The sequence below is a fragment of the Mus pahari genome, chromosome 22 (assembly GCF_900095145.1).
Source record: "Mus pahari chromosome 22, PAHARI_EIJ_v1.1, whole genome shotgun sequence".
Taxonomy (NCBI): domain Eukaryota; kingdom Metazoa; phylum Chordata; class Mammalia; order Rodentia; family Muridae; genus Mus; species Mus pahari.
The window spans coordinates 4,884,275-4,908,269 of record NC_034611.1 but is presented as its reverse complement, the minus strand read 5'-3'; the positions used below and the strand labels follow the sequence as shown (position 1 = coordinate 4,908,269).

At 45.2% G+C, this 23,995-nt stretch overlaps 1 protein-coding gene across 4 annotated transcripts in view; it reads left to right on the top strand.

Moving 5' to 3' along the window:
• Positions 1-23,995, top strand: part of Sulf1 (sulfatase 1) — a 163,119-nt gene that overhangs the window by 90,852 nt on the left and 48,272 nt on the right. For all 4 annotated transcript variants that reach the window (XM_021221956.1, XM_021221957.1, XM_021221955.2 and 1 more), the window contains 5 exons: positions 1,267-1,339; positions 1,657-1,880; positions 12,000-12,239; positions 18,850-19,001; positions 21,518-21,687. In XM_021221956.1, coding sequence (XP_021077615.1) covers positions 1,709-1,880; positions 12,000-12,239; positions 18,850-19,001; positions 21,518-21,687 — 734 coding nt within the window. In that variant the 5' untranslated portion in view covers positions 1,267-1,339; positions 1,657-1,708. The remainder of the gene's footprint in view (positions 1-1,266; positions 1,340-1,656; positions 1,881-11,999; positions 12,240-18,849; positions 19,002-21,517; positions 21,688-23,995) is intronic.

The window sequence follows — 23,995 nt, the reverse complement described above, 5'->3', positions numbered from 1 at the left end:
AGAGAGAGAGAGAGAGAGAGAGAGAGAGAGAAATTATAGGCTGCAGAATGAGAGACATTGAAACTGTATACAAAACAGTTTTTTTTAAAATAATAGGGGCACAAGTGTGCATGTTTGCACAAAACAAGCAACGTGGGTGATAGGATGCACACATTCTTTCTTCTTTGGCTGCCTCTTGCCCATCTCCAAACTTCGGAGCATGGGCATGCATGAGGACAGCTTCCCCTGCTCTGTGATGCCTGCGCCTAAGCACTCCTGCCCATTTATCCTATGCCAGCTTATTGTTGCACATCAAAATACAGACCCTCAGGTGTGGCGTGGAGAGGCCGATGAAGTGGGCTGCTGCTATCTAATTAGTTTCATGAGAAGCTTTTGTGGCATAACAGAGGAGAGGGAAATAAAGAGCCCCTCGCTGTCTTTTCAGAAGTCTGACAGATGAGCTTTCTGCAGATTAGTGTTCCGAAGTGGAGGAGCATTTTCCCAACCCTTTCAGACGTCTCCTCCCGTGCAGCTTTACAAAGATTTCTGCTATGCTCCCCTCTGGATTTCATTTATTTATCTCTACTGTGGCCGGGCGGCCACTTGCCTCCAGCCTCAGAGCCAAGCAGGCATCTCGTTCTGCAGCTTAGTTAGATCCATAGCAGCAAAACCAACGCTGTGCTAGCTGCTCTGAACCCTGTCCTGACAGCAGGAGGGGACGCTGCCATCCAAGGTGCCACCGGAGAGCCAAGGACTGAACAGGAACAACCGGGCTGTCAAGATGTCTCCTGCTCTGGTGATTGAGGGGCACAGTTAGGAGCCAGCCTCTCCGGGGCTTGGAGAAGGTGGCTCTCTCTGTCTCTTACTTGTTAGGAAGTCTTTGTCAGCAGAGATGACTCTCCTGGCTAGTGAGTGACACGATGCAGATGATGAAAGACAGCTTTGCGTTTTATTCTTCTTGGCAGACAGTCACTGAGGGATGCCGACGATCAAGGCTCCCCTAGCATGCCCGCACCAGCCACTCTGAGCCTTCCCAGTGGCCGTGTCCCCTCATCCATTAGTCTCATTCCCCAATCTTTTTAAAGATGCCCAGGCCACTGTTTGTACAGCTGCTTGGGAAATGGAGATGCTATCTGAATCACTGATCAGCAGTTCTGTGTGTTACCCACTGCCTTTTGCAGAAGAGGGGGGAAAAATCCACGTTCCAAGACATTACTTTAGATCAAAAGCCTGTTTTGAATCCCTTAACTGACACTGCCTTTGTATTTTCTCCTCTCTCCTTTCTAGGACTCCATCTGCAGATGTTCTGAAAACCTCTGAGTCTAGAAATTGATTATTCACCCAGGATACCTAATTCAAGGTATTAGCCCTTGTCAGAAAGCTTTTACATCTGAGCTCGGTGCTGCAAATTACACTTTGGCAATAGCTGGAAACGGGAAAGTTGGATGGAGAATAAAGGATAAAAGTGATTTTGCAAAATAATCAAGTATTTAAAATCTCGCTGATGGTAGTGAGGGTCTGCTACCTGTGACCCACACACAGCCAGTCCTGCCAGCCTGCCTGCCAGCTCTGGCTTATTTGCCGAGCCCTTTCGCTACACCCGTGTTTGGGTTTTGATTTAATTCTCACCCTTTTCCCGTTTTCTCTTGACACTTCCTCCCATCCCCTACACCCCAGCTCCCAGAACTCAGTGGACCAAGGAGTTTGGAAGTCTTTGCAACCAAGCACAATGAAGTATTCCTGCTGGGCTCTGCTGCTGGCCGTGTTGGGCACACAGCTGCTGGGAAGCCTGAGTTCCACTGTGCGGTCCCAGAGGTTCCGAGGAAGGATACAGCAGGAACGAAAAAACATCAGACCCAATATTATCCTCGTGCTCACCGACGACCAGGATGTGGAGCTGGGTGAGAACCTGACTTTTTGATTTGCCCGTCTCTTTTGATTCGAATGCTTTCCAGAGCCTCGCCTGTACCCGCGGTATCAGTGGTCCCTTAGAGGACCGGTGCTTTGCTAGCTGCTGCTGACAACCATCTGGTTCACACACTGACCTCGTACAGCTCATAAACTATTTGATTTGTTTCCCTATTACCTCTCTGGTATTATATCCATCCTGTTACAGTATTAAAGAACACTTTCAAACAGGAGAAGAAGATGGGAAACCTAAGATAAGCCTGGGAATCCACAGAGGTCCTGGGCTTAATCCTGTACGTTATCAACTCTGGACCAAGGGAATGGTGGCTCACTCCTGTAGTCTCATAACTTGGAAAGTAGAGATGAGAGATCAGCAGTTTAAGGTGATCTTAACTAACTGTGTAATTTACGTTTGAGAGCTACATGAGTTAAGTGTGTCAAAGTTCATGAGAGTGTGACTTTCTCTGAATGTATATAAAAGATTAAGTCAAGGAGTTTTCAATGGTTACTTAGAGAGTGATTTACCCATTCACAGCTTGTTGCAGTAACTGTACAACTGTAGATGACTAGGCTCAAATTTTCATTCATTCATTCATTCATTCATTCATTCATTCATTTGAAACAGAATCTCAAGGTATAGCCCTGGCTGTCATGGGACTTTCTATGTAAATCAAGTTGGCCTCAAACTCAGATCTGTCCACCCCTGCCTTCTGAATGCTGGGATTAAAGGTGTGCACCACCATGCACAGACCTAATATATGTAGTTGAAATGTAGCAGTGTTCCACATATCCTTGAAGTAACTCGCCATGCCTGGTTTTGCACTTTTGGAACAGTATCTCCTGAGTTTATTCAGGAGTACTCAAATGAAGTGTGTCAAGATTTAGTGGTTTCAGCTTACCTCTAACATCATGCTCTTTAACTGGGCCCTTATTTGTAAGCCCATAGCCAAGATCTTCCTGAGTAGTTCATCCTGCAGGCTGTCACCACCACTCCCCAACTCCACTGCTGTGCCCCCATTCTTTGCTCCAGGTCATTGATCAAATGAGCCTACCTGTGCTGTTCAATTTGACTATAGGGAGGATTTTGCTGGGAGATCCCAAGGCTTGAGCTGGAGGATCAGACCATGAAATAATGGCAAAGTTGATTCTTGGGGTTTAGCTGGGAGCTAATGTACTAAAGGCCCCTGGGGGGGACCATTGTTGAGTCTGCTCTCTCATTTCATATTTAAAAAATAAAAAGTATATTGACTTTCAGGGTCTTTGTCAAAATGAAAGGCCATGCACATATGGCTTTATGATGAATACTCCTGGCTGTTCATTCATATTCAAAACCTACTCATTCACAACCAGGAAAAGAAAATGTAGGACTCAAATCTGACTTCACCTTCCCTAACGCCTATCACATCCTGGCAGAGCTGACATCTCTAGACCCACCTTGTTTCTGCAGCATCTTGGTCCCTTCATGCCCATTCTCCAGTGCATGGCTAGAGCTACCTTTGAACGATTGTATCAGGTCACCCTGCGTTAAAACCCTTGAGTGCCCGCCATTCTTTCTCCTGTAGCATGAACCCTGGAGGCAAGTTAGCTGAGGTCTCCCGGCCCCAGTGGATCTCAAGGGTTCTGCCATTCCCTAAAACCTTACACTGCACAAAGAAGCAGCTTTTGCTTTTGGAAGTTATGTGCTGGCTCCCACTAACTTCTCACATCCCATGTGAGTTTTAGCATCTCTATCTCTCCGCTTGTATCTCCCTGGAGAAACAGCAGCTGTTCACGAGCACTTCAGGTGCTCCACGCCTCCATTATGGCTCAGCCCACCACACCTCTCCAAACCTGCCCCTTCCACACACCCCCAGAGGTCAGGGATGGTCTCTGTATTCTATAGTCGCCATTTTAGACAACAGCCAGTGTTCAGTACACTTGGGCTAGATACACATCGGTTCTGAAATAGCTAACCCAATTCCCAGAAAGGGATGTAAGCATCCCATCATGTCCTTCTTCAACACTATGGTGCTGGCTTTAAAATAAATTAAGCAATTACTGGTTATGCTTACTTTTTAATAGAATTCAAGTTTTTTGCCTTATCCTACACCATATTCATTTAGTAAATATTTACAGGGTAATTGCTAAGTGCTGTCTTCTCTCGCGTAATCAAAGATAATAGCGGTAAACCCTCTCTGCCAAGCCTGTGCCTTCCCACCTATCTTAAACTCCTTTCTGCAGTTCTCTAGCCAGATAACATGCTGAACATTAGCCCGCTGGATTTCCCAAGTAATCCTCAGAAATTGATCTCACTACCCTGAGTTTGCACACGGCAAAAAGAGAGGATTGGAGAAGTCTCAGGTTCGTAGATGATGACCCAGGACCTGTCTTTGGTCCAGATCATCACAGCTGCAGCCTGAGCCAGTCTCTCCCATCTGTTGAGACATCATCGAGCAATCACTAAGACCGTCCGAAAATCAACCTGTCGATGACTAGAACTCTCTGGGTTCTGGGAGACCGACATAGAAGTAGGAGATGGGCCAGTCCTCCTTCTCCAGCTGGGCCACCTGGTGATGAGGAGGCTCAGTCAGGCATGGGCCAGCACAGAGGAGACCTTCTCAGCCATGGTGGTGGTGGTGGTTAGGGTTTGATCCTGGGTGACACACACACAGTTTCCCCTGTGTAACACACACACATACACAGTTTCTCCACAGCCTCCCAATAGCGGCATTGATTGTTCTTTGATTTTGCTCCTGAGACCATTTTTAACAAGTTTGGTCTGTTTGTTTTGGCACATTGCTGTGCAACCAATCCCCAGGACACTTTTTTTTTCTTTTTTGGGGTGGGGTGGGGTGGGGAGTTGTTGAAACAGGGTTTCTCTGTATAGCTCAGGCTGTCCTGGGACTCACTCTGTAGAGCAGGCTGGCCTCAAACTCAGAAATCTGCCTGCCTCTGCCTCCCGAGTGCTGGGATTAACGGCGTGCGCCACCACTGCCTGGCCAGAACACTTTTCATGACCTAAACTGAAACTTCCTACTATTGAACAGCTACCTTCTCTGACTTCTTCCTTGCCCTCGAAGCTGAAATTTTAAACTTACTCAGTATAGTATATTCTCTTAGCCCAGCCCTGCCGTAGAGTGTGTGAGAACTTCTTTTTCAAGGATGTGTTATATTCCATTCTAGTATCCTACATAAATCACACATTTTTAAATCCTCTATGCGTACTGTTGGGAATTTGAGTTGTTTCCTTCTTTTAGTGCAAGTGAATAATACTGCTATGACCATGTGAGTGCAAGGATCTTCAAGAGTTTCTTTTCAATTCTTTTGCAAAAGAAAATATTATACCCGGAAGTAAGATCAGTGGCTGGGTTTTTTAATTTTTAACATTTTATGTTATCTTTAATATATAGTTATATCATATTTTAATTTCATCTTAAGTATGGTTGGAAATACCAGTGTTTTTCATAGCAACCACACTGTTTTTACATCCCTTACAGCTGTGCACAAGTGTGAAAATTCGTCCAGGTTCTTACCTACACAGGTCATTTCTCTGTCTATTGGCTGTTGTGTTTGTTGCTTATCCATTTTTCAAGAGGTTAGCTCACTGTGATAGTGATGCGCTGGGCTTTATTTCGGTTTTTACTGTTACATGTAGTCTACTACACCATGGCTTTGATAATTTTTTTTTCCTGGAAGGCTAACGCAGTTGACTGCTGAGCCTCCAGAAAAGCTGCTACACACTTAGAAAAAAATGCTTTAAAAATTATGACATTTTCAATAGACTATTTGTCTTATTTGGAAAGACTGGGACCATCCTGAGCCTGTCTGGAAAGACAAAGACTGAGCAGGGCTCTAATTACATTTTAAGAGCAAAGCAAGGAAGGAGAAGCGTTCATCCACTCTGTCCTCAACTGAGAGGGCAAATAAATAAACTAGTCCTTTGTAAAGGGAAGGAGACACATGAGGAACTCATTACAGAAAGTGCTAGAACCTTACATGTGGTTCCAGAGAGCACTGGTCTACACTGCTGTGAATAAATCGTGTCATCCCACCCACAAAGTCAGGATAGACAGCAATCAGTACCCCAGGAAGAGACGACCTGTAGGGAGCATGCTCATGGCTCAATTCAGCACCCCCTGACTGGGCTTCCTCCAGAATTTAAGAAACCCCTGATTGTACTTTTAACGGGGTATGTCCTGCAGTTGCGATAAGGACTAAAAGACATTTATAAAAACAGCAGATGCTGTGTTATCTGACTGCTGCTTGCAGCGCTTTCAGCATGCTCCGCCTCAGTCCTCTCTCTAGTCCTCTCACTGCCGCCCCAGACACACCCCCTCAGCATCATGCCTTCACCCACAGGACTCATGCGCATGCACAGAAACCATCAGTGCAAAGTTCAGGACAATGGCTACTTCTGGGGAGACTAGTCATTCATGGCATCTGTGTTTTATTGTGACTGAAATGCACAAGTGTACCAGTATGGGGGGGAGCGGGGGGGGAACCTCAGCTTTGTTAGATTTAATAAAACTAGATGTGTGACTCATTCTGTTCTTGCCTGAACTTTTAAATATTTTACACATCAAAAGAAAGACATTTGAAACACCTGAGAAATTCTTCACTTTCCTCGACTTGGAATAGGAAGACGGAGGCTAGATGCTCACCCTCTCCCAAATAGTCCCTTGGTCCCACTTTGAGAAGAAAACAACGGCTGTGAGTCCACAGACATCTCAGCCTGGCATTGCTCACGTTCTCAGGATTTGAGCTAACCCTGCCCTACCAGGTTCTACTCTCCCTCAGATCACAAATGGAATTAAGCCATAAATATGTGGAGATGCTTTGCCTATTTAAACCAGAGAGCTGTGGGGTTAGTCTGTAGGTATGTGTTATTTGTCTATTACATTTAAAAAAAATAGCTAAGCCAGGAATGGTGCCACATGAATTTAATTCAGGAGGCACAGGGAAAGTGGATCTCTGTGAACTTGAGGCTACATAGTCAAGGGTCAAGTACTGACTTTATTCAAGACCAAGACTTTAAAATATTTTCCTTTCCTTTTCTTCTATTTTTTTTTTCTCTTCTCTTTTTTAGTTCTGAAGAGTGAGAACTGCACTCCTCTGAGATAGTCACAGGCTAGCTCCCAAGAGGCCCTTCAGCCAACCCCTTAGGTGTGGTTTGGCTCCCTGGACAGCTAGCTCCGCTCACTCTCTTGAGAGCTGGCCGCTCTCAGTATCCCCCAGTGCCTGTACTGTGCAGTCAGTAGAGAGTTCTATAAACCCACATGTCCAGTGAGTGTGAAATCTGAAAAGACAGAGGCCAGGTGAGCTTCCCACCTCTGCTGCTCCACATGTGAACTGCGACTGTGCAGGCCTGCAGGCATGCCGACCTGCAGGCATGCCGACATGCAGGCATACCTCTCATGCCCACAGCTCTCAGTGTCTAAGGGCCTTGGCTCTTTGGTGGGGGAAGAGAGGAGGGGGCTTTAGTGACCTGGAAACATTCCAGACAGATGTATTACCTTTCTTGTTTCCCTCCTTCCCCACTTGTTTCTCCCTTTAGGTTTTAGCTGAAAATATCTTGGATTTCCCCTACCCCAATTCTCCATCCCCACCCCCACTTCCCACCCCACTGAATAGTTTTGATAGAAAAATATTCTCTTTGTAACTTTTCTTGTGTTTTTAGATTCCAATATTCACTATACCAACACATTCATGTTTAATATGGGAATGGTTATTTTTGAGTATCCCATTCTTTGTCATGGAGGTGATGATGGCTAACGTGAGAAACCATGCTACACTAGAGAGACTATATATTTAGTACCAACCTTGTCTAATCAAAAAAGCTATAACATCGGCAAGCATTGAAGTGAGCAGAGGGACACTGCTATCTGCAGGACACTGGACATGAGCCATCCACACTGTGTTCCAGCTCCATGCCTGCGGCTTCCCCACCATGCTAGACTCTCACCCCTCTGGAAGCATAAGATGAAACAAGCCCTTCCTTCTGAGTGCCTTAGCCGTGATGTTGTATCTCAGCAACAGAAAAGTAACTCAGATAGGACTCCAACAAATACCAAACATATTGGGTACTCAAATCACACATATAAAATGGGATACATATCCTGCTATTTACTTTAGATTACTCATAATCCCCAATACCATGCAAACATTTTGTTAATACTTGTTATGCTGCATATAGTTTGGGGAATGATGACGGGGAATAAAGTGTCTTCATGTGTTCAGCACACAATTTTTTTTTTTTTTTTTTTTTTGTCTACTGAATTTTTTGGAACCTTTTAATACCTTTGAGTGCTTTCAATCTGCAATTGGTTTGAAAGCCCCAATGGGGAGCCCACAGATATGGAGTGCCAACTGTGCGGCCATAGCAACAACTTTCCTGCATCAAGGGAGCCCATCATAGCAGCAAAACATTTGCTTCTTGACAGCCCGGGGAATGAGTGAGGAGCGCTCCTTTTTACAGAAGAGAAAGACAAATCCAGTGAGGTTAAGTGAGTTGCTCAGGCCGATCTGTGGCAACATCTGGATGTTGTTGGATTGCTCAAGCCGATCTGTGGCAACATCTGGATGTTGGTTGTCTGTTTTTTTGAGGTAAGAGTCTTGTTGTGGAAGCCAAACGGCCCTTGAACTCACAGCCCCCACACCTCTGCCTCCGGAGCACTGAGATTAACAGCGGTCACTCCTAGCTATGTTACAGGCCATGATAGGCTTTGGGAAAATTTGCCAAAGACTGGGGCAATCAGCAGGGGCAGATAGCAATGTAAGGCTGTGTGATTGACAATTTTTAATCTATGCACAGCTAAAAGCAAGAGGAAAATGCTTGGTGCTTCCCTCCAGGATCGTGCCAGTTGAGAGAAGCAGCTTAAATCCCTGTTTTGTTATCTATGTATTCCCAGAATCCACCCTATTAGAGGCACATGTTGTGCACATGACTGTTAGCTATGGAGGCCAAATCTACAAGGTTCCCCTTTCCCAAACCTCTGCTACCACGGTACTAATGGCTCTGGAGAGGTAGGATACAGGCTTTGGGGTCTGCTGCCTCCTCCCCAAGGCCAGTTGAAGCAGAAGATGAGAATGCAGGTAGGACTTTTTTTCATGCTTCAGGGTCTTGAAAGAATCCATGCCATAGCCAATACTCAGGCCACCTGGAAATTGGGGCTGAGTGCTTGAGACTGTGTGGCTCGAGGTATGTGGCCTAACCCTCTACAGCTCAGCAGTATCGGGACCATCACTGGCAGCCACAGCACAAATGGTTGCTGTTAGGATCAAAGAGGCATGAAGTACCTAGAGGAAAGCTGCGGAGGTTCCATCCTGTTTTCAGTCCATCTTAGAGCCTTGGAACTGAAGTGGTCTAAGCCTCTTAGACCAATCACCGTAAGGAGGATGTTCACCCAGGTCTCTCCCAGTTCCTGGTGTCTTCGATTCTGTGTCCAGGCTTGAACACATAACCTCAAAAATCTGTCCAAGTGTGGGCCAGCATCAAGTAGCTTCCGCCTACGGGAAGTGTTAGAAGTGAGATCTCGTCCCCAGCCCAGATATGCCAGCTAATTGCTAGAGGAATTAGGGTGACAACACAGCTCAGATAATTAACAACCAGACAGTGGAGATGAGCGGCTCCTCTAACTATGAACTAGGCTAGCAAAAATTTAACCTCAGTTTTTATGTTATTATGACTTTCAGTCTGATTCCCATCCCAGCCCCACATGTGAAGTCCAAATGTGTCTGTAAGTGGGAGGTGTCCACTAGAGATGCAGGACCTCAGGTGATGGCCTCCAGCTGCGGTCTTTTCTTTTCTTTTCTTTTCTTTTCTTTTCTTTTCTTTTCTTTTCTTTTCTTTTCTTTTCTCTTCTCTTCTCTTCTCTTCTCTTCTCTTCTTTTTTTTTTCTTTTCTTTCTTTTTTTTTTTTAAGTTTAACAAAAGCTTCTAAAGGAAACTTTGAGAGCTGGTTCTTTGAAATAGACTATTAGGCAACGTTTGCTGCTTTTCTTACCTGAGAATTGAGTACCACATACCCCTAAACAGAAGAGAAAAGGAGGCTGGGGAACATCTTTGCAAGTCTTTCAACTTTCTCATCTCTATTCATAAATTCATGTTCATAGACGTTTCCCGTCTATGATCGCCCAACACAAACGTAAAAGGCAGCCCTTCTGCCACGGGTTTCTCTTTGATCTTTTGTGAGGCACATTCGTTTCAGTTACTTCTGCATCATCAGTGAATGCAGTCCCTTTCCAGACTCCTTCTTAGTGCTGGAAGTCTGAGCCATTAGTCAACTCCACCCTCCGCCATGAGTTACAGCCTCCCTTGACTCTATTTCTGGGACCCTGAGTCCTAAGCCGGGCAGAGCAGGGCAGGACGTCATCAGCAGCCCTTTGGTTGTGGTCTTTAACGCACACACACCATTGCTGCTGCAGCAACACCTCTCAAAGCTTCGCTCATCACGTTCCTCGCCTGTAACTAAGACCTCGCCTGTAACTCTGCCTTTCTTGTGTGGCTCCGATCAGACCCCAAGATGTCTGCCTAGCATCTGAGCTGCTCTCATTGCTTCTCCGCTCACACTCCATCAAGAAAATTCTCCATGTTCCCAACCATGGCATTCACAGAATTCTACTGCTCTTCCCATCACCGGAGCCTCAGCCATGCAGTCCTCCCTGTGTCCCCAACCATGCACTGCTCCAGCCCACCTGACAGTTCCTTCCTCTTTTCATGTCACATCATCACCTCAGACTTCCTGTCAAGCATATGCTCAGGAATATTATCGGAGAGAACTGAGGCATCAGTCCAAAGTGGGTGTGCACTCTATGTCATGTACTGACTATGCAAGGTGCCTGATCTCCAGGAGAACACAGAAAGGAGGAACAGTCACATGCACTCTGCACAAAACCACAGTTAAGTTCTAATGAGACGTGAATAGAAGCTCCTCACACTACTGTCCTGTGCGCCGCGTGATCCCCACACTACTGTCCTGTGCGCCGCGTGAGTAGAAAGCACTCTGGAGTGGGTTCCATTTTCCTTGGAAACCAAAGACTTTCCTCCTTTCTCTGGAAGGAGTGTCACCTGTTAGAAATCTGAGGCGCTGGGATTCAAATGCAATGGGCTTGGCTGCAGCACTCTGCAGTACATTTCTTGACAGGTCCTGAAAAGACTATGGCATTTGGCCTGTGCCTTTCTGTGGGGCAGGGGGGTGGGGAGGTGGACGTGTTTCAGCGGCAGTCAGAGGAGTGGAGCAGACTGTTTTCCTTCCTTAGAAATCTCATCTTACCATCTCACCTCACCCTTAAAGTTAGAACTATTTTGCATTCATGAACATACTTTTGAGCAAGAAGACAACATAACCTTAAAAGTGGTATCTAAACTGTCCAAGGCATAACACAATAGTCTTATCCAGAGAGAAACACAGGCAGATATTGCTTAGCTTACTAGAAGATAGCAGGTTACCTCGAAGATACCTCTTTCCCCCCCTCCCTCCTTTTTTTTTCTGCATTAGGATTAAGATTTAAATGTTGTGGGCTGGTGAGATGGCTCAGTGGGTAAGAGCACCCAACTGCTCTTCCGAAGGTCCAGAGTTCAAATCCCAGCAACCACATGGTGGCTCACAACCACCCGTAACAAGACCTGAGGCCCTCTTCTGGAGTGTCTGAAGACAGCTACAGTGTACTTACATATAATAAATAAATAAATAAATCTTTAAAAAAAAAAAAAAAAGATTTAAATGTTGTATCTGCTAAACTCCGGCATCCTTAGGCTTTCCCTGTGCTTAGCAGGGTTTTGCTATTCTGTACCAAGCTATTGTTCTTTCAGGATCTTCAAAAGCTCCAGACATGGAATCTCCCTCATATCAGAAAGTCTGGCTTTAATTACATGATTAGCCTGCATGCTTTTTCCTTTGTGGTTAAAGAGGAAAGAGATTGAAATGTGCTTACTATTTATTCTACAGAATGTCTGAGATGTTTGGATCCCAAATGGCTTGTTTTGTTCTAGAAATGAGAACTGATAGAACTATAGACTCCTTCACACAGGGAAGGGAACTAATAAATGAGGGAACAGAGCTATCTAACTGACTTATGGAAGTGCGTCCCCACAGGGTATGTTTTGCTAACCAGTGTCAGACCTGTGCCTTTCAGGTTCCCTGCAAGTCATGAACAAGACAAGAAAGATCATGGAACATGGTGGGGCCACCTTCACCAACGCCTTTGTGACCACGCCCATGTGCTGTCCATCACGCTCATCCATGCTCACCGGGAAGTACGTGCATAATCACAATGTCTACACCAACAATGAGAACTGCTCTTCTCCCTCATGGCAGGCAATGCATGAGCCTCGGACCTTTGCTGTGTATCTCAACAACACAGGCTACAGAACAGGTAAAGCATGACATTCCTTCCTCCTGCCCCCACAGTCTCAGATGAGGGAAACTGCACTGGGTATCATTATATATGAGAAGTTCCAGGAGACTCAACAATGAAGAGTCTAGTTTCTCTTGTCTCTGCCTTGGTCCATGTTCTGTTGCTATAACAGAATCCACAAGGCAGGGTAACTTACTGAAGTAAAAGGTTTAAGGAGCACACATTCAGTGGGTCGAAAGTACAAGAACATGCTGGCAGCTTCCAGATTTTATTCTCAATCATTAATGACAAGGATTGGAAAAAAAAAAAGTTAAGTGCCCTGGGAACACAAGGCTGGCCTCACTCCCTAGTAACCTTCTCAGAAGGTGACAGCTACTCCTGGGAAAGACACTTAGCAACCTCCTTAGGTCTAAAACATTCAAATTTTAAAGAAGATAAGTCATATTAACACCGGAGCAAAAAGTGTTTTCACTCAGAAAAATATACCAATGTGACATCCCTTATAGAAAACCCAGAACTTAGGCTGGAGAGACCACTCAGTGGTCAAGAGCACTGGCTGCTCCTCCAGAGGTCCTGAGTTCAAATCCCAGCAACCGCATAACCATCTGTAATGGGATCTGATGCCCTCTTCTGGTGTGTCTGAAGACAGTGAGTGATAGTGTACTCACATACATAAAATGAATAAATATTTTGAAAAGAAAAGAAAATCCAGGATTCTCGGTGGGTGCCGTATGAAAATATTCCCATGAGGGCTCCCAGCAGGTGGAATATTTCAAGGTGACATGCCATGAATGAGGTTGCGTTCCCTTTGCAAATCTCAGGGGTTCATGGGAAAACCTGGGGATTTTCTTAGATGCAGGTAACCCCTGCTGGCTTTTCAGGGGAAATCGCCAAGGTCTGTTCGCTCAGCGTCTATGCAAGAGCCCCAGCTCCAGTAGATGAGCCTAATGACTTCCCGAATGGATGGATGAGTATGCCAGTCTCTGTGGACCCTCCTGATGTGTTCATTTACTCATGCGTAGTTAAGCGGCTTGAACCATTGCTTCGTCTGAAGTTTCAGGACTAAGCATTCACCGTTCCTTCCAGGAGACGAGCTGTCTCTGAACCCTGAACCTGCACACAGCCAAATGAGGGTTAAGGTTAGCTGGGATTTTGAAAACTGGACTCTTTTGAGAGGGATTCTGAGGCAGGAATGAGGAAGAATGGCTTCCTGGGAACATTACCCTAAAGCCCTTATTCTCCAGCACTGGGTACTGCTTCCAGTTTACTTAGCATTTCTTCATGGATGCACATGAAGGGTTTGCCTAGTCAAAGGTAGGGTTGGGATCTCTACCTCAAGACCCACTGAGAATCAATCATAACAATTGACGATGTCATCGAAAGGGCTTATTGGAAAAAATTTTCGGTCCTCCTTGTTCTCAAAGCTTTAAACTAAAGGATTTCAGAAAAATATTCTCTTGAATCTCTTTTTTTTAATCTCTCCCAACAGACTCAGGAAATACGAAGTCATTTTCCTTTTTACAGCAAACCCCATGGGCACTCGATTCTTGTTATTTATGGATGAAACGGTTGGTTGTACATATGGGAGCTTCACCACGTAGGCATCAGAGGATTCCGATTCACGGGGAAACCCCCTCTGTTATCTCAAGGGTGTTTGCTTCTAGTTAGTGGGGGCTTACAGAGGGTGCCTCCTCCTAGTATGTCCTCTCACATTAATGGTTTAAATTTACGGCACCTTTCATCTTAGGATTCTCAAGCAATTTGCAAATCCACCAAGCATCCGTGCCATCCAGGATGCCGAATGTGCTTGGCCGTACCATACAACTGGAGTAGGGGCTTCAGACACTGTGTATGGCTAAACCTCAGAAGCAGGTTTAAAACAGTCCCCTAATACCCGGTACCTAAGGAACCACCAAATGCATTGTCCATGAGAGCATGTGACGTCAGTGCCTTTGCTTTTCCCAGGATCCCTGTAGTACAGTGTGGAGCTGGGAAGACTGGAACTCTCTGCACATCCTGAACATATGGATGGTTTTGTGCTCAGGGGCGGAGCGGCAGGCAGGGTTGGGCTTAGGGCAGCACCTACAGTGTGTTGACTTGTTTCAGGGATAACTTTCTCAGGAAAGTGAGGAAGAAGTGAATGGGCTTCTATGGCTTGCCCACTCTGTCGTGGGCACATTAGTTATGTCACCTAGTTCTTACAAGAAACTTGGAGGGAGGCTATGGTACCAAGGAGGAAACCAGGACTCAAGAGGACTTGTCGTCAAAGGACAAGGAGCCCAGAGTACCTGGCTGCACAATTTTCCAGGAGCCTTCTGTCTGTCGTTTAAGACAATGTCTCCTAGAGTCTAGACTCACCTCGAACTCAGTACTTGGAACTTTTGATCATCATCCTCTCCTACCTGCAGAGTGCTGGGACTATAGGCATGTGTCGCTGTGTCTGGCTGTCCTCAGGGTCATGTTTCTGTTCATGATACTCTCTCCTGCCTTGTTCCAAAGGGCCTCACAGACACGTAGAACCCAGGACGCTGTAGACCAGTGAGTCCCCTGACAGGCAGAAACAAATGGTAACACCTACCTAGTGTCTTGGCAAAGCTTGGCTCACAAAGTACGTGCTATGGATTCATATAGAAAGGCTGTGAGGAAGGACTAAACTTTGTAATAGTAGAAGCGAAAGTGGAAAAAAGGGCCCTTGCAAAGTTCACTGAGTCCCCAGCAAGAGAAGCAGCTTGTAGGTGGCATAGCACCCTCCGGCACTTACTTCAGATGTATTGTGTTGGGTTGGCTAAAACTAGAGAGCATTCACCCAAGAGTTTTTGTCTGTTTGTTCCACAGCACAGGGTGACTTCTAACCCCTCACCTCTAAATGCTGGCTTTACAGGCATGTGCCACCATATCTAGTCATCAGTGACTAGATTTTTTTTCCCAGCAATAAATGTATACCTATAAGACAGAGGTGTTCCTGGGGATAGAGCTGTCACCAATGCTTAGGAGGGCAAGGCTCAGCTTGGAGAATTAGCCCCATTGCAGAGGAGGTTGGTGATAAAGCCATGAGAACCAACCACAAGGCATCCCAATTAAGACTTTGTGCTATTCTCTGCAGCCCCACTATCGTGCTTTAGCTTGGAATTTTTCTCCAGGAACAGCAGATAGCTCCTAGAAACAAAGGCTGATTCTAAAGCCAACATCTTTCCAAAACTGAGGCACATAGGTAGTGACAGAATTCATAGTGAGTGATCATCCACTCATGCATAAGGAACTCTTTCAGGGCAGCAAGGACCCTTCCAAATTCATAGGGTAGAAAAAGCATGATATTCAATACTCAGGCAGTGGGATTTAGGTCAATGGACGAGTATTTGTCTAGCATTCATGAGATCCTAGGTTTAAGCTCAGCATCACAAATGAGGTTAGAGATCTGGGTAATCTACAGTTCTATCTAATGAGAAAGATAAAAAGTATCTCAGAAAATTAGGAAACAAAATCATCATTGTGACAATAGTCACTGATCTAACTATGAGCCATGGCTGAAAAAAGAAGGAGGTGGGGGAGAAGATTGTAAACCAACATAATTATTTACAAGACACCAAACCAGTGGGGGAAAATAATTGGTTCGTGCTTTCCTAATTATGAACATACTATTTGGAATAATATTTAACTGTAGACTTAACAATAACAGGGGAAGCCGGGCGTGGTGGTGCACACCTTTAATCCCAGCACTTGAGAGGCAAAGGTAGGCAGATTTCTGAGTTCGAGGCCAGCCTGGTCTACAGAGTGAGTTCCAGGACAGCCAGGGCTACACAGAGAAACCTTGTCTCAAAAAACAAACAAACAAACAAAAAAAGAATAACAGGGGAAATTGAAATAATGTGGCACATGAATCTCCATCTAGAGAAAAACACAAAGCAGCAATAAGTCTTAGGAAAAACAACTCCAAGAAGACAAATTACTAAGAGGCTTATTTTGGGAGACATCCAGAATGCACGGGTTTAAATGAAATGAATCGATCCAGTATTATATTTACCCTTGTATGACATGACTTTCCTCTTTCAGAACTTGGGCATATTTTTGGACTGGTTGTAGCCTAGATGTTTCTAACTTTACTCATGGAAAATGTGAGTTCACGAGAGCTTAAACGTCCAAGAAGGGAAAAACACAGTGCCGCACCTATTGCGCTCTGTCCTGGGGAATGAAGTGAGAAAGGCCATGGCTTGTCTGTCACAAAAATGCAAGTGTTCTGCTTGAAGTCTGCTAAAAATTATGACGGGAAAGACGTTAGTATAAAACTGAGCCCCAAATCATAAGGTTAAAGAGAAAGATCACGCATGTTGGAGAGGCTGTACTGAGTGGAAGGGAAAGAAACCAAAGCAAAGCTGAAGGGCCACTGCCACTTCTCGCTCTGCCCGCAATCTGCCTGAGAATGCACACCAATTCCCTGACATACAGCTTTCTTTCCTGTCCAAAATTACACTGCAGGTCTGCTATGCTTGCTGAAATTACCTTGATCCTTTCAATTATGTTGTTAAAAAATAAAGTTATAAACAGTATAGGAAATCACATGAGCTGAATTTTTGACAGATCTGATCTATTTCATGCTATAAGTAGAAGAAATCTGCTTTGGAAATTTTAATTAATTGTGGGCTGGTATCTCACTGTGTTTTGTAGGCTGCTCTTTGACTCCCATTCTCAAGCTATCCTCTCGTGTCAACCTCCACTACAGATACATGGTGCTGTACTTGGCTTTGTACTACATTTTTTTCTGTGATAAATTAATTTACACAAAATTACCTATGTTCTCATCCTGTGTCTTTTTACAGATTTATTTTACTTGTATGAGCTTGTTTACTCTCTAGTAAGGAATTAATTGAGAGTTTTCTAAGGTAAGACAAGCTAATACTCTCATTCGTATGGATGATGATGTTATAGAGTTTTATTAGGCACCGAAGAGTGAAATGTTGCATATATCTATTGGACCACAGCATATTGCAGGTACACCGGACCCTGGGATATAAAGAGACAAGAGTCCATTCTTCAGGATGCTTCTACTCCATTTGAGTAACCCAAATTCTTAAGTATAGATGCATCACAAAGCAACACAGTTCTCAGTTGTGACACAGTCACTACAATGAAAGTGCCACAGGCATTAAAATGTCATGACAACATCATTCACTATACTAAATAAGGTTCAATTTTTCTAAGCACCACATCTTTTACAGTTACTATGATGTAACAAAGGATTGTCTTCAGACAGTGAACGCATTTTTTTTCTAATGCAGTGATTAACCTAGGCAAAGGTCGTATCACACACACACACACACACACACACACACCAATCTTTGTTACTTCTCTTCCCACCTTCCAGCTTCAGCCACCACCCTACACAGCTGTGAAGGCCAGTGGTATTGTCTAAAGGAACAGAATGGTTCTAAAGTCATGTCCACGTGGGGTAACTCTGATAACACCGAGACTGGAAGGAGGAAGAAATTTCAGTACTTATACCCAAGTCATTGGCATGGTAGTGTGGACCTGAAAATCAAGTTCACTCTAGAGAGAGACATAGGCGATTAGCGCACATGGAGCAGAATGATTGGAAGCCTAGAAAATCAATCGTAGAGCACTGTCAAGAAATTTAATATCCAAAGAAGTCAGGGGATGATTAGAGATGAGTCCTGATGGCTGGAGGCTCCAAAATGAGACTAAGTTGCGCTGCCATCCTGGGGCTGGGCGCTCTTGCAGTGAATGTGGTGGGCAACAGCACATCTGGTAACCTGGGTACACTTTTCACACTCCATGAACACAAAGACACCGAAAACTTGGAGGCAGTTCTGAAGGCAATGGCAAGAATTGTTAACAGACATGAAGGTGTCATTTATAAGGGAAGGATTAAGGCAAAGGGCGCTCGCCATGGTAATGGTTAGAAATGGTACAAAGAGACCCAAAAAGTCCAGCCGTGAGGGAAGGGCATGCATGACTGTGAGCATGGCTACCCTGAAGGCGGGAGCTCTGAAAGGAGCAGGAAAGGTTTGAAAACCAGTTAAGGAAAATGGAAACCACAGGAGAGAGACTTGGTTTCTACAAAGTTGAAGTGGAGTGCCTCTCTGGGGTGCTCAACTTGGTGAGGGGGGACTTGGAAGCTTAGCAAAATGCTTACTCTGTGGATATGTGAAAAGCAAGGTGAACTTCTCTGTGGAGTCAATGTGGTGACTCATTGCTCAAATAAAAAGCAACAAAATATAATTTTGTCACAAAGAATGGCTTTCAGTGCCCCGGCCCTCACATGGCTATCATGTGCTTGATCTCTTAGTCTGACTTTCTCCGTTTCCCAGTTGACTGAACAAAGGAATATATTCTGCTTTTATTCCAGGCTGGCCCTAAGAAGCGTACCCCCAAGAGCACTCTGATCATTACAAATCCATGTATTTCAGTTCTACTTACGTTTATTGGAAAACAGAGTGTGTGGATGTCACACTGACCGAGCCTGAGAAACCGTGCGCAAGCAAAGCTCGGTGGCAAAATTCATCTGATGAATTTCCATTTCTCCGTCACCTCTCAAGACCTAATTTCTTACCTCTGCATATGTTTATGATTAATCATCTCACACAAGAAAATAATCTTTCCTTTCCCATTGCAGCCTTTTTTGGAAAATACCTCAATGAATACAATGGCAGCTACATCCCTCCTGGATGGCGAGAATGGCTCGGATTAATCAAGAATTCTCGTTTCTATAATTACACTGTTTGTCGCAACGGCATCAAGGAGAAGCATGGATTTGATTATGCAAAGGTAATTTCCAGCGTGAACCTGCATCAATCTGTTCCTGTGCATAATGGGGGGGGGGGGGAGATGCTTCCAGGGAGGTAAGCTGTCTGCAAGATGGGCTTTCTGTGTTCTCACAATGTCCGAAGAAGAAATGTTAAGGCAATTTCCAACTCCAGAGGAGAAGGCTCGAAAGGACCAGTGTATGTGTGTGTGTGTGTCTACTGAGGCTTTCTTCCTTCTCCCTCATTAGGATGAAAGGCAATCAGCCTTTGATGGAAGAGCCATCAGGAAAATCATATCTCCCCCTCCCTTGTTTGTCTGTCCCTCTCTCAGAGAGCTCGTCCGCATAATCTTGTGCCATTTCATTTTCAGTGCTGAAAGTATATTTTTGTCTGTGGCTTCAGCCTTCCATGTGAAAATAAGAGCAGCGTAGTGCATTCCCCAGTGTAGTGTTATTCCCTTTTACTGCCATCTGATGAAGCCTAGTATTTGTGACAAGGACATCGCCCTGTGGCAGTGAGAGCTCATAACAGTTAAGGCTGTCAGTCTTAGAATTTCCAAATCAACCTGGAGAAACTGCCCATGATCTCAAACAATTAGGTCCTTCCTAGATTTTAAAACTTACCTAAGTAAGCCAGGCACAGTGTTGCCAACTGGGGCTGGGGCAGATGGGTGGAGAGTTTGAACCCGCTGGGGCTCCATAGTGAGTTGCAGCCAACCAGGGGTGCTTGGGAAAGCCCAGCAAATCACAAATATGTTCTTATGGTTACTCACTTGATTTTTTTTTTAAGCTGAAGGGAGGAATAGCTTTAAATTCAGCTTGGTAATTTTTCTAAAATACTCTTTCCTTTTGGGCATGTCCATCTCATTTTCCTGGAAATGCCAAAAAGCAGCTGGGTCTAGCGCCTGCATCAACAGGTCCAGGTATTTGTCAGAAAGGGAAAGGGGACTGGGTTACTGTGCCTGGCGTGCCAGTGTCTCTGTGCCTGGCCTGATTACAGCACAGTGGACTTGCAGAGAGATGAGGTGTAAAGTCTGGGTCTTTTCTAACCTTCTGAAAACAAACGAATTCACCCACACTGCTGATGGGCATCCCACCATCAGAGTTGAGAGTCAAGCCAGCAGGGACTGTGGAGGCAAAGTTAGAGCGATGCCCTCATTGTAAAAGACAAGAAAGCTCAGCTTGGAGTGAGTGGTTCAACCACTCCTGTATCCTGGGTCATTTCCCTGGCTGGGAACAAGCGATGCAAGTCATGCACAGAGGTTGTCATTGCTGTCACTTTCGACCTGTGGGGATGCATGCTCCTTGTTCAAGCTGTTAACCTTTTATCCCCTGTTGTCCCAAGGAGAACAAAATAATCACGAATCTCTCCAAATCCTAAATCGGCGAGACCTGCTCATTATCACGGCTGATTAGGTGTCAAAGACAGTGTGTTATAAAGGAGTGGGAGTGTGTGTGTGTGTGTGTGTGTGTGTGTGTGTGTGTGTGTGTAAGAGAGGGGTGACACGTGTAAAGACATTAAACAGACTCCCGAATGGAAAGGGGGGACAGCCTTTGGACTTTTCCTAACAAGGACTTGTGACACGGATTGCTTCCCCCAGCAGCTGTTCTACAACATGCAACCAGCTGTGCCTGGAAGTCTTTGACATTGTGACCATTGCCTAGGAGTTTCTGACAAAAGTTTACACTAGAGTTTTGGGCCAATGATACACACAGAGGAAGCAGGTGGCTTAATTAAAGTTCCTATCCTCTCTTTCCTTGTCATTCAGTGTCCTCCCTGCCTACTTCCAAATGTGCATCACGCCCCGCCCTCTAAACCATGGCTGAAGTCATTTTATTAGCAAATCAAACTTAGCCCCAGCAGCTTATTACTTTCTTTGTACAATTAACACAGAGTAAGCTGCAGAAAATCAAATGCTCTCATATTTAAGTGTTCTAAGTGAAAGACTCGCTAAAATGTTGTACCCTGTCCCTGTACCCCCCTGCGAGTTTGACAATGCCTTCGAGTAGATAGATGGTGGTAGATGGGTACTTCAAAGAAAAGGTCCTTTTCTGGCATTGCACATTTGTGTGTGTCCCCCCACCTCTGTGTGTGTGTGTGTGTGTGTGTGTTCTGAGGCTGTGAATGTGGAGTGGGTGTGGGTGTTTCCTGCCCTTGCGGTAATTAAATGTTTTGCCAACGAATTACATCAATGAAATCTGAGAATGAGATACATATCCGGTGTTTCATGTGCTGTTGAATTTGTATTGCCAGCCTTTATCATTATCTTGGGCAAACACAACTTGCCTCTTTTCTTCCCTAATTTCTGAATGGTACATATCTCCCCACACCCTTGTTGTTAAGCCAGCTACCCTAGAAATGAACAGCCACCTATTTTCTCTGTTCTTGGAGGTGGTTGGTTCCTTTGGGGGCTCCTCTGGCTCCTGCTTAGACCTTACCTATTTACTCAATGGGTAGATTCAGAGGGAAGAGGTGTGCAAATGTGATCTTGAATGTCACCTTTTGTAATTTTTGTTTTGTGTCAAATGTATGTTTCAGGATTACTTCACAGACTTAATCACTAACGAGAGCATTAATTACTTCAAAATGTCTAAGAGAATGTATCCCCATAGGCCCATTATGATGGTGATCAGCCATGCAGCACCACACGGCCCTGAAGACTCCGCCCCACAGTTTTCAAAACTGTACCCCAATGCCTCCCAACACATGTGAGTACAAAATTAACAGTGCACCCTGCCGAACTTGGCCCTTGCTTGTGCTCCCCAACCCATCCTCTTCTTCACCCTCTTTCTTTCCACTCTGTGTAGCCCCAGGGGACAAATGCCAGCTCTGTACAGTGACAGAATGTGAGAACTGAGGTATACAGCACTGGACAGGCAGAGCCGCCAACCAGTCTTGCAGGAAGAGAGTGCTGGCGGTTCTGATTGGGCAGCGCATCCCCGGGTCTGCCAGTAACTAACTGAAGGGGCTCCTATAAGGAAAATGGCAACAATTTCCACCTAGAGTTCCTTTTGGTGGAATAAATGATATTCTGGGGTATGACTTAACAGTACTAATAGAGTAGGAACGTTTTGCTTTTCATAGCCGCAGTGCGGCCCCTGTCTGCTCTGGCTATAGAAATGGGGCTTTATCTTCTTTCCTGGGGAACACAGGAGCAGCCTGGCTGCAGATGTTCAATCAGGCTTGTGCAGAAGGCAACTCTAGTTGCCGGCCTGGGAGGCCCTCTCAGGTCACGGCTTTAAAATAACCTAATGTTTCATCTTGAGAGGAGGGGAGGCCCTCGGGGCAAAGCGCAGGTGAGGGAGACAAGAGAGCTGCAGTGTGCTGAGCATCCTCCTTGGCCAAGGGTGGGAAAGCCTGGATGCCTTGGCAGCAAAGAAGACATTTTCTCCCGACCTTCACGCCCAATATGCGGCCTTCCACACAGGGCAGCTCGTTCCTGGTCTGCTGAAAGCACACCCATTCAAAAGGCACCTTTATCAGACACCTCAGAGTTTGGTCCATGATCTAGCTGTACTTAAGGACGGCCTCTGTCCGTCTCCCCGGGTTTCTAAGATCCCAGACAGGAAGGACCTTAGGGAGATAGAAAAGTAACTACTAATAAAATTGCTGGGTATTAGGCATCCCGTGTGGAAGTTTTAGTTTTATTCTTACTCAGTATCTCTCTTTAACTGTCCTTCCTGAGTTACTTGACCAAGACCAACAGGAAAGAGGTCAGAGCGACTTAGTACAGGAGGCAAAGAGGGTCACCTACTGAGTGTCCCCAGGAGAATGCAAAGAAGGTGGAGACATTCAAGACAGTTGCTCCAGCAACTGGTCTCCATGAGCTGCTGTTTTGGACTCAACTATATGGACAGAATCCTTCCCCTGTTACTGAGTCTACAGATGGATTTATGAATGAATCCTAGTAGCAGGTGGCTCCGTGGTGTTGCTCAGTTACAGATTCAGTAAGCAGCCGTTCAGTGGAGGAACAGATCTTTCGGGCTTCTTCAGTAATGCCTTGAAACTCACCTTTCCCCTCTTTTGAATCAGCACTCACTTGGTGTAGCTTCCTTTGTTGAATTAGCAGTGGCACCCTCCTGTCCTAAGATGACTTTCTACAGCCTTTGCAGGGAAGGGTTGTTAAGATACGGCATTTCATGGTTCTTTAGAGGCCAGCCTGCCTTTGAAGCTTCAAGGCTAGGCCCTAAGCCTATATAAAAACCAGCCACACAAAGGGTCCTGACAGCTAGGTCAAGTTTACAGACAACACTTGCACACGGAGAGGAGTCCAGGTGGGGCTTGGGGGATGGGGCTCTCAGCAGTAGTTTGGAAGAGTGAGTTTTGGGCTCTACACTGAAAATTATACTTTATAAGGTTATCACACAGCAGAAACAGGTTAAGGAACAACCAATGGGTACCCCTTAAAAACTAATAAACTATGACAAGGGTTCAAATCCAGCTTGTGTTAATAAGGTTTCACTGAAGCACAACCATGCTTATTTGAGATCCACCAGCCAAGTGGGGCTGTGACATGGACTTAAAAGATTTATGTAAATTCTCCCAGACCCAAGTTTCACAGGGAAGATTGGAAAGTGTTCAGATAGTCATAGTACTAGTAGGGCCAGTGTGTCAAGCATAGAGCAAGAATCCTAGCACCATAGAGTATCGAGGGGAAGCATCAGTGTCTTTCGGAGGAATGGACCAACAGGCATTCAGAGAGGACCAGGAAGGAGAGGTGGCATGTTTGCAAAAGACTCTAGGACCAGGAAGGTAGCAGAATGCAGAGACAGATTATGGCAGAGTCAAGGACACATGCAAGAGAATCTAAAACATTGGTTCTCAACCTGTGGGTCGAGACCCCCTCCAGCCAACTTCTACTTTCAAAAATATTTTCATCACTGTTCATAACGGCAGCAAGATTGCAGTTATGGGGCTTCCTCTGTTGAATTAGCATTAGCACCTCCTCTCCTAACGGAAATGGTTTCGCAATTGGGGGTCACCACAACACAAGGAACTGTAACGAAACGTTGAAAG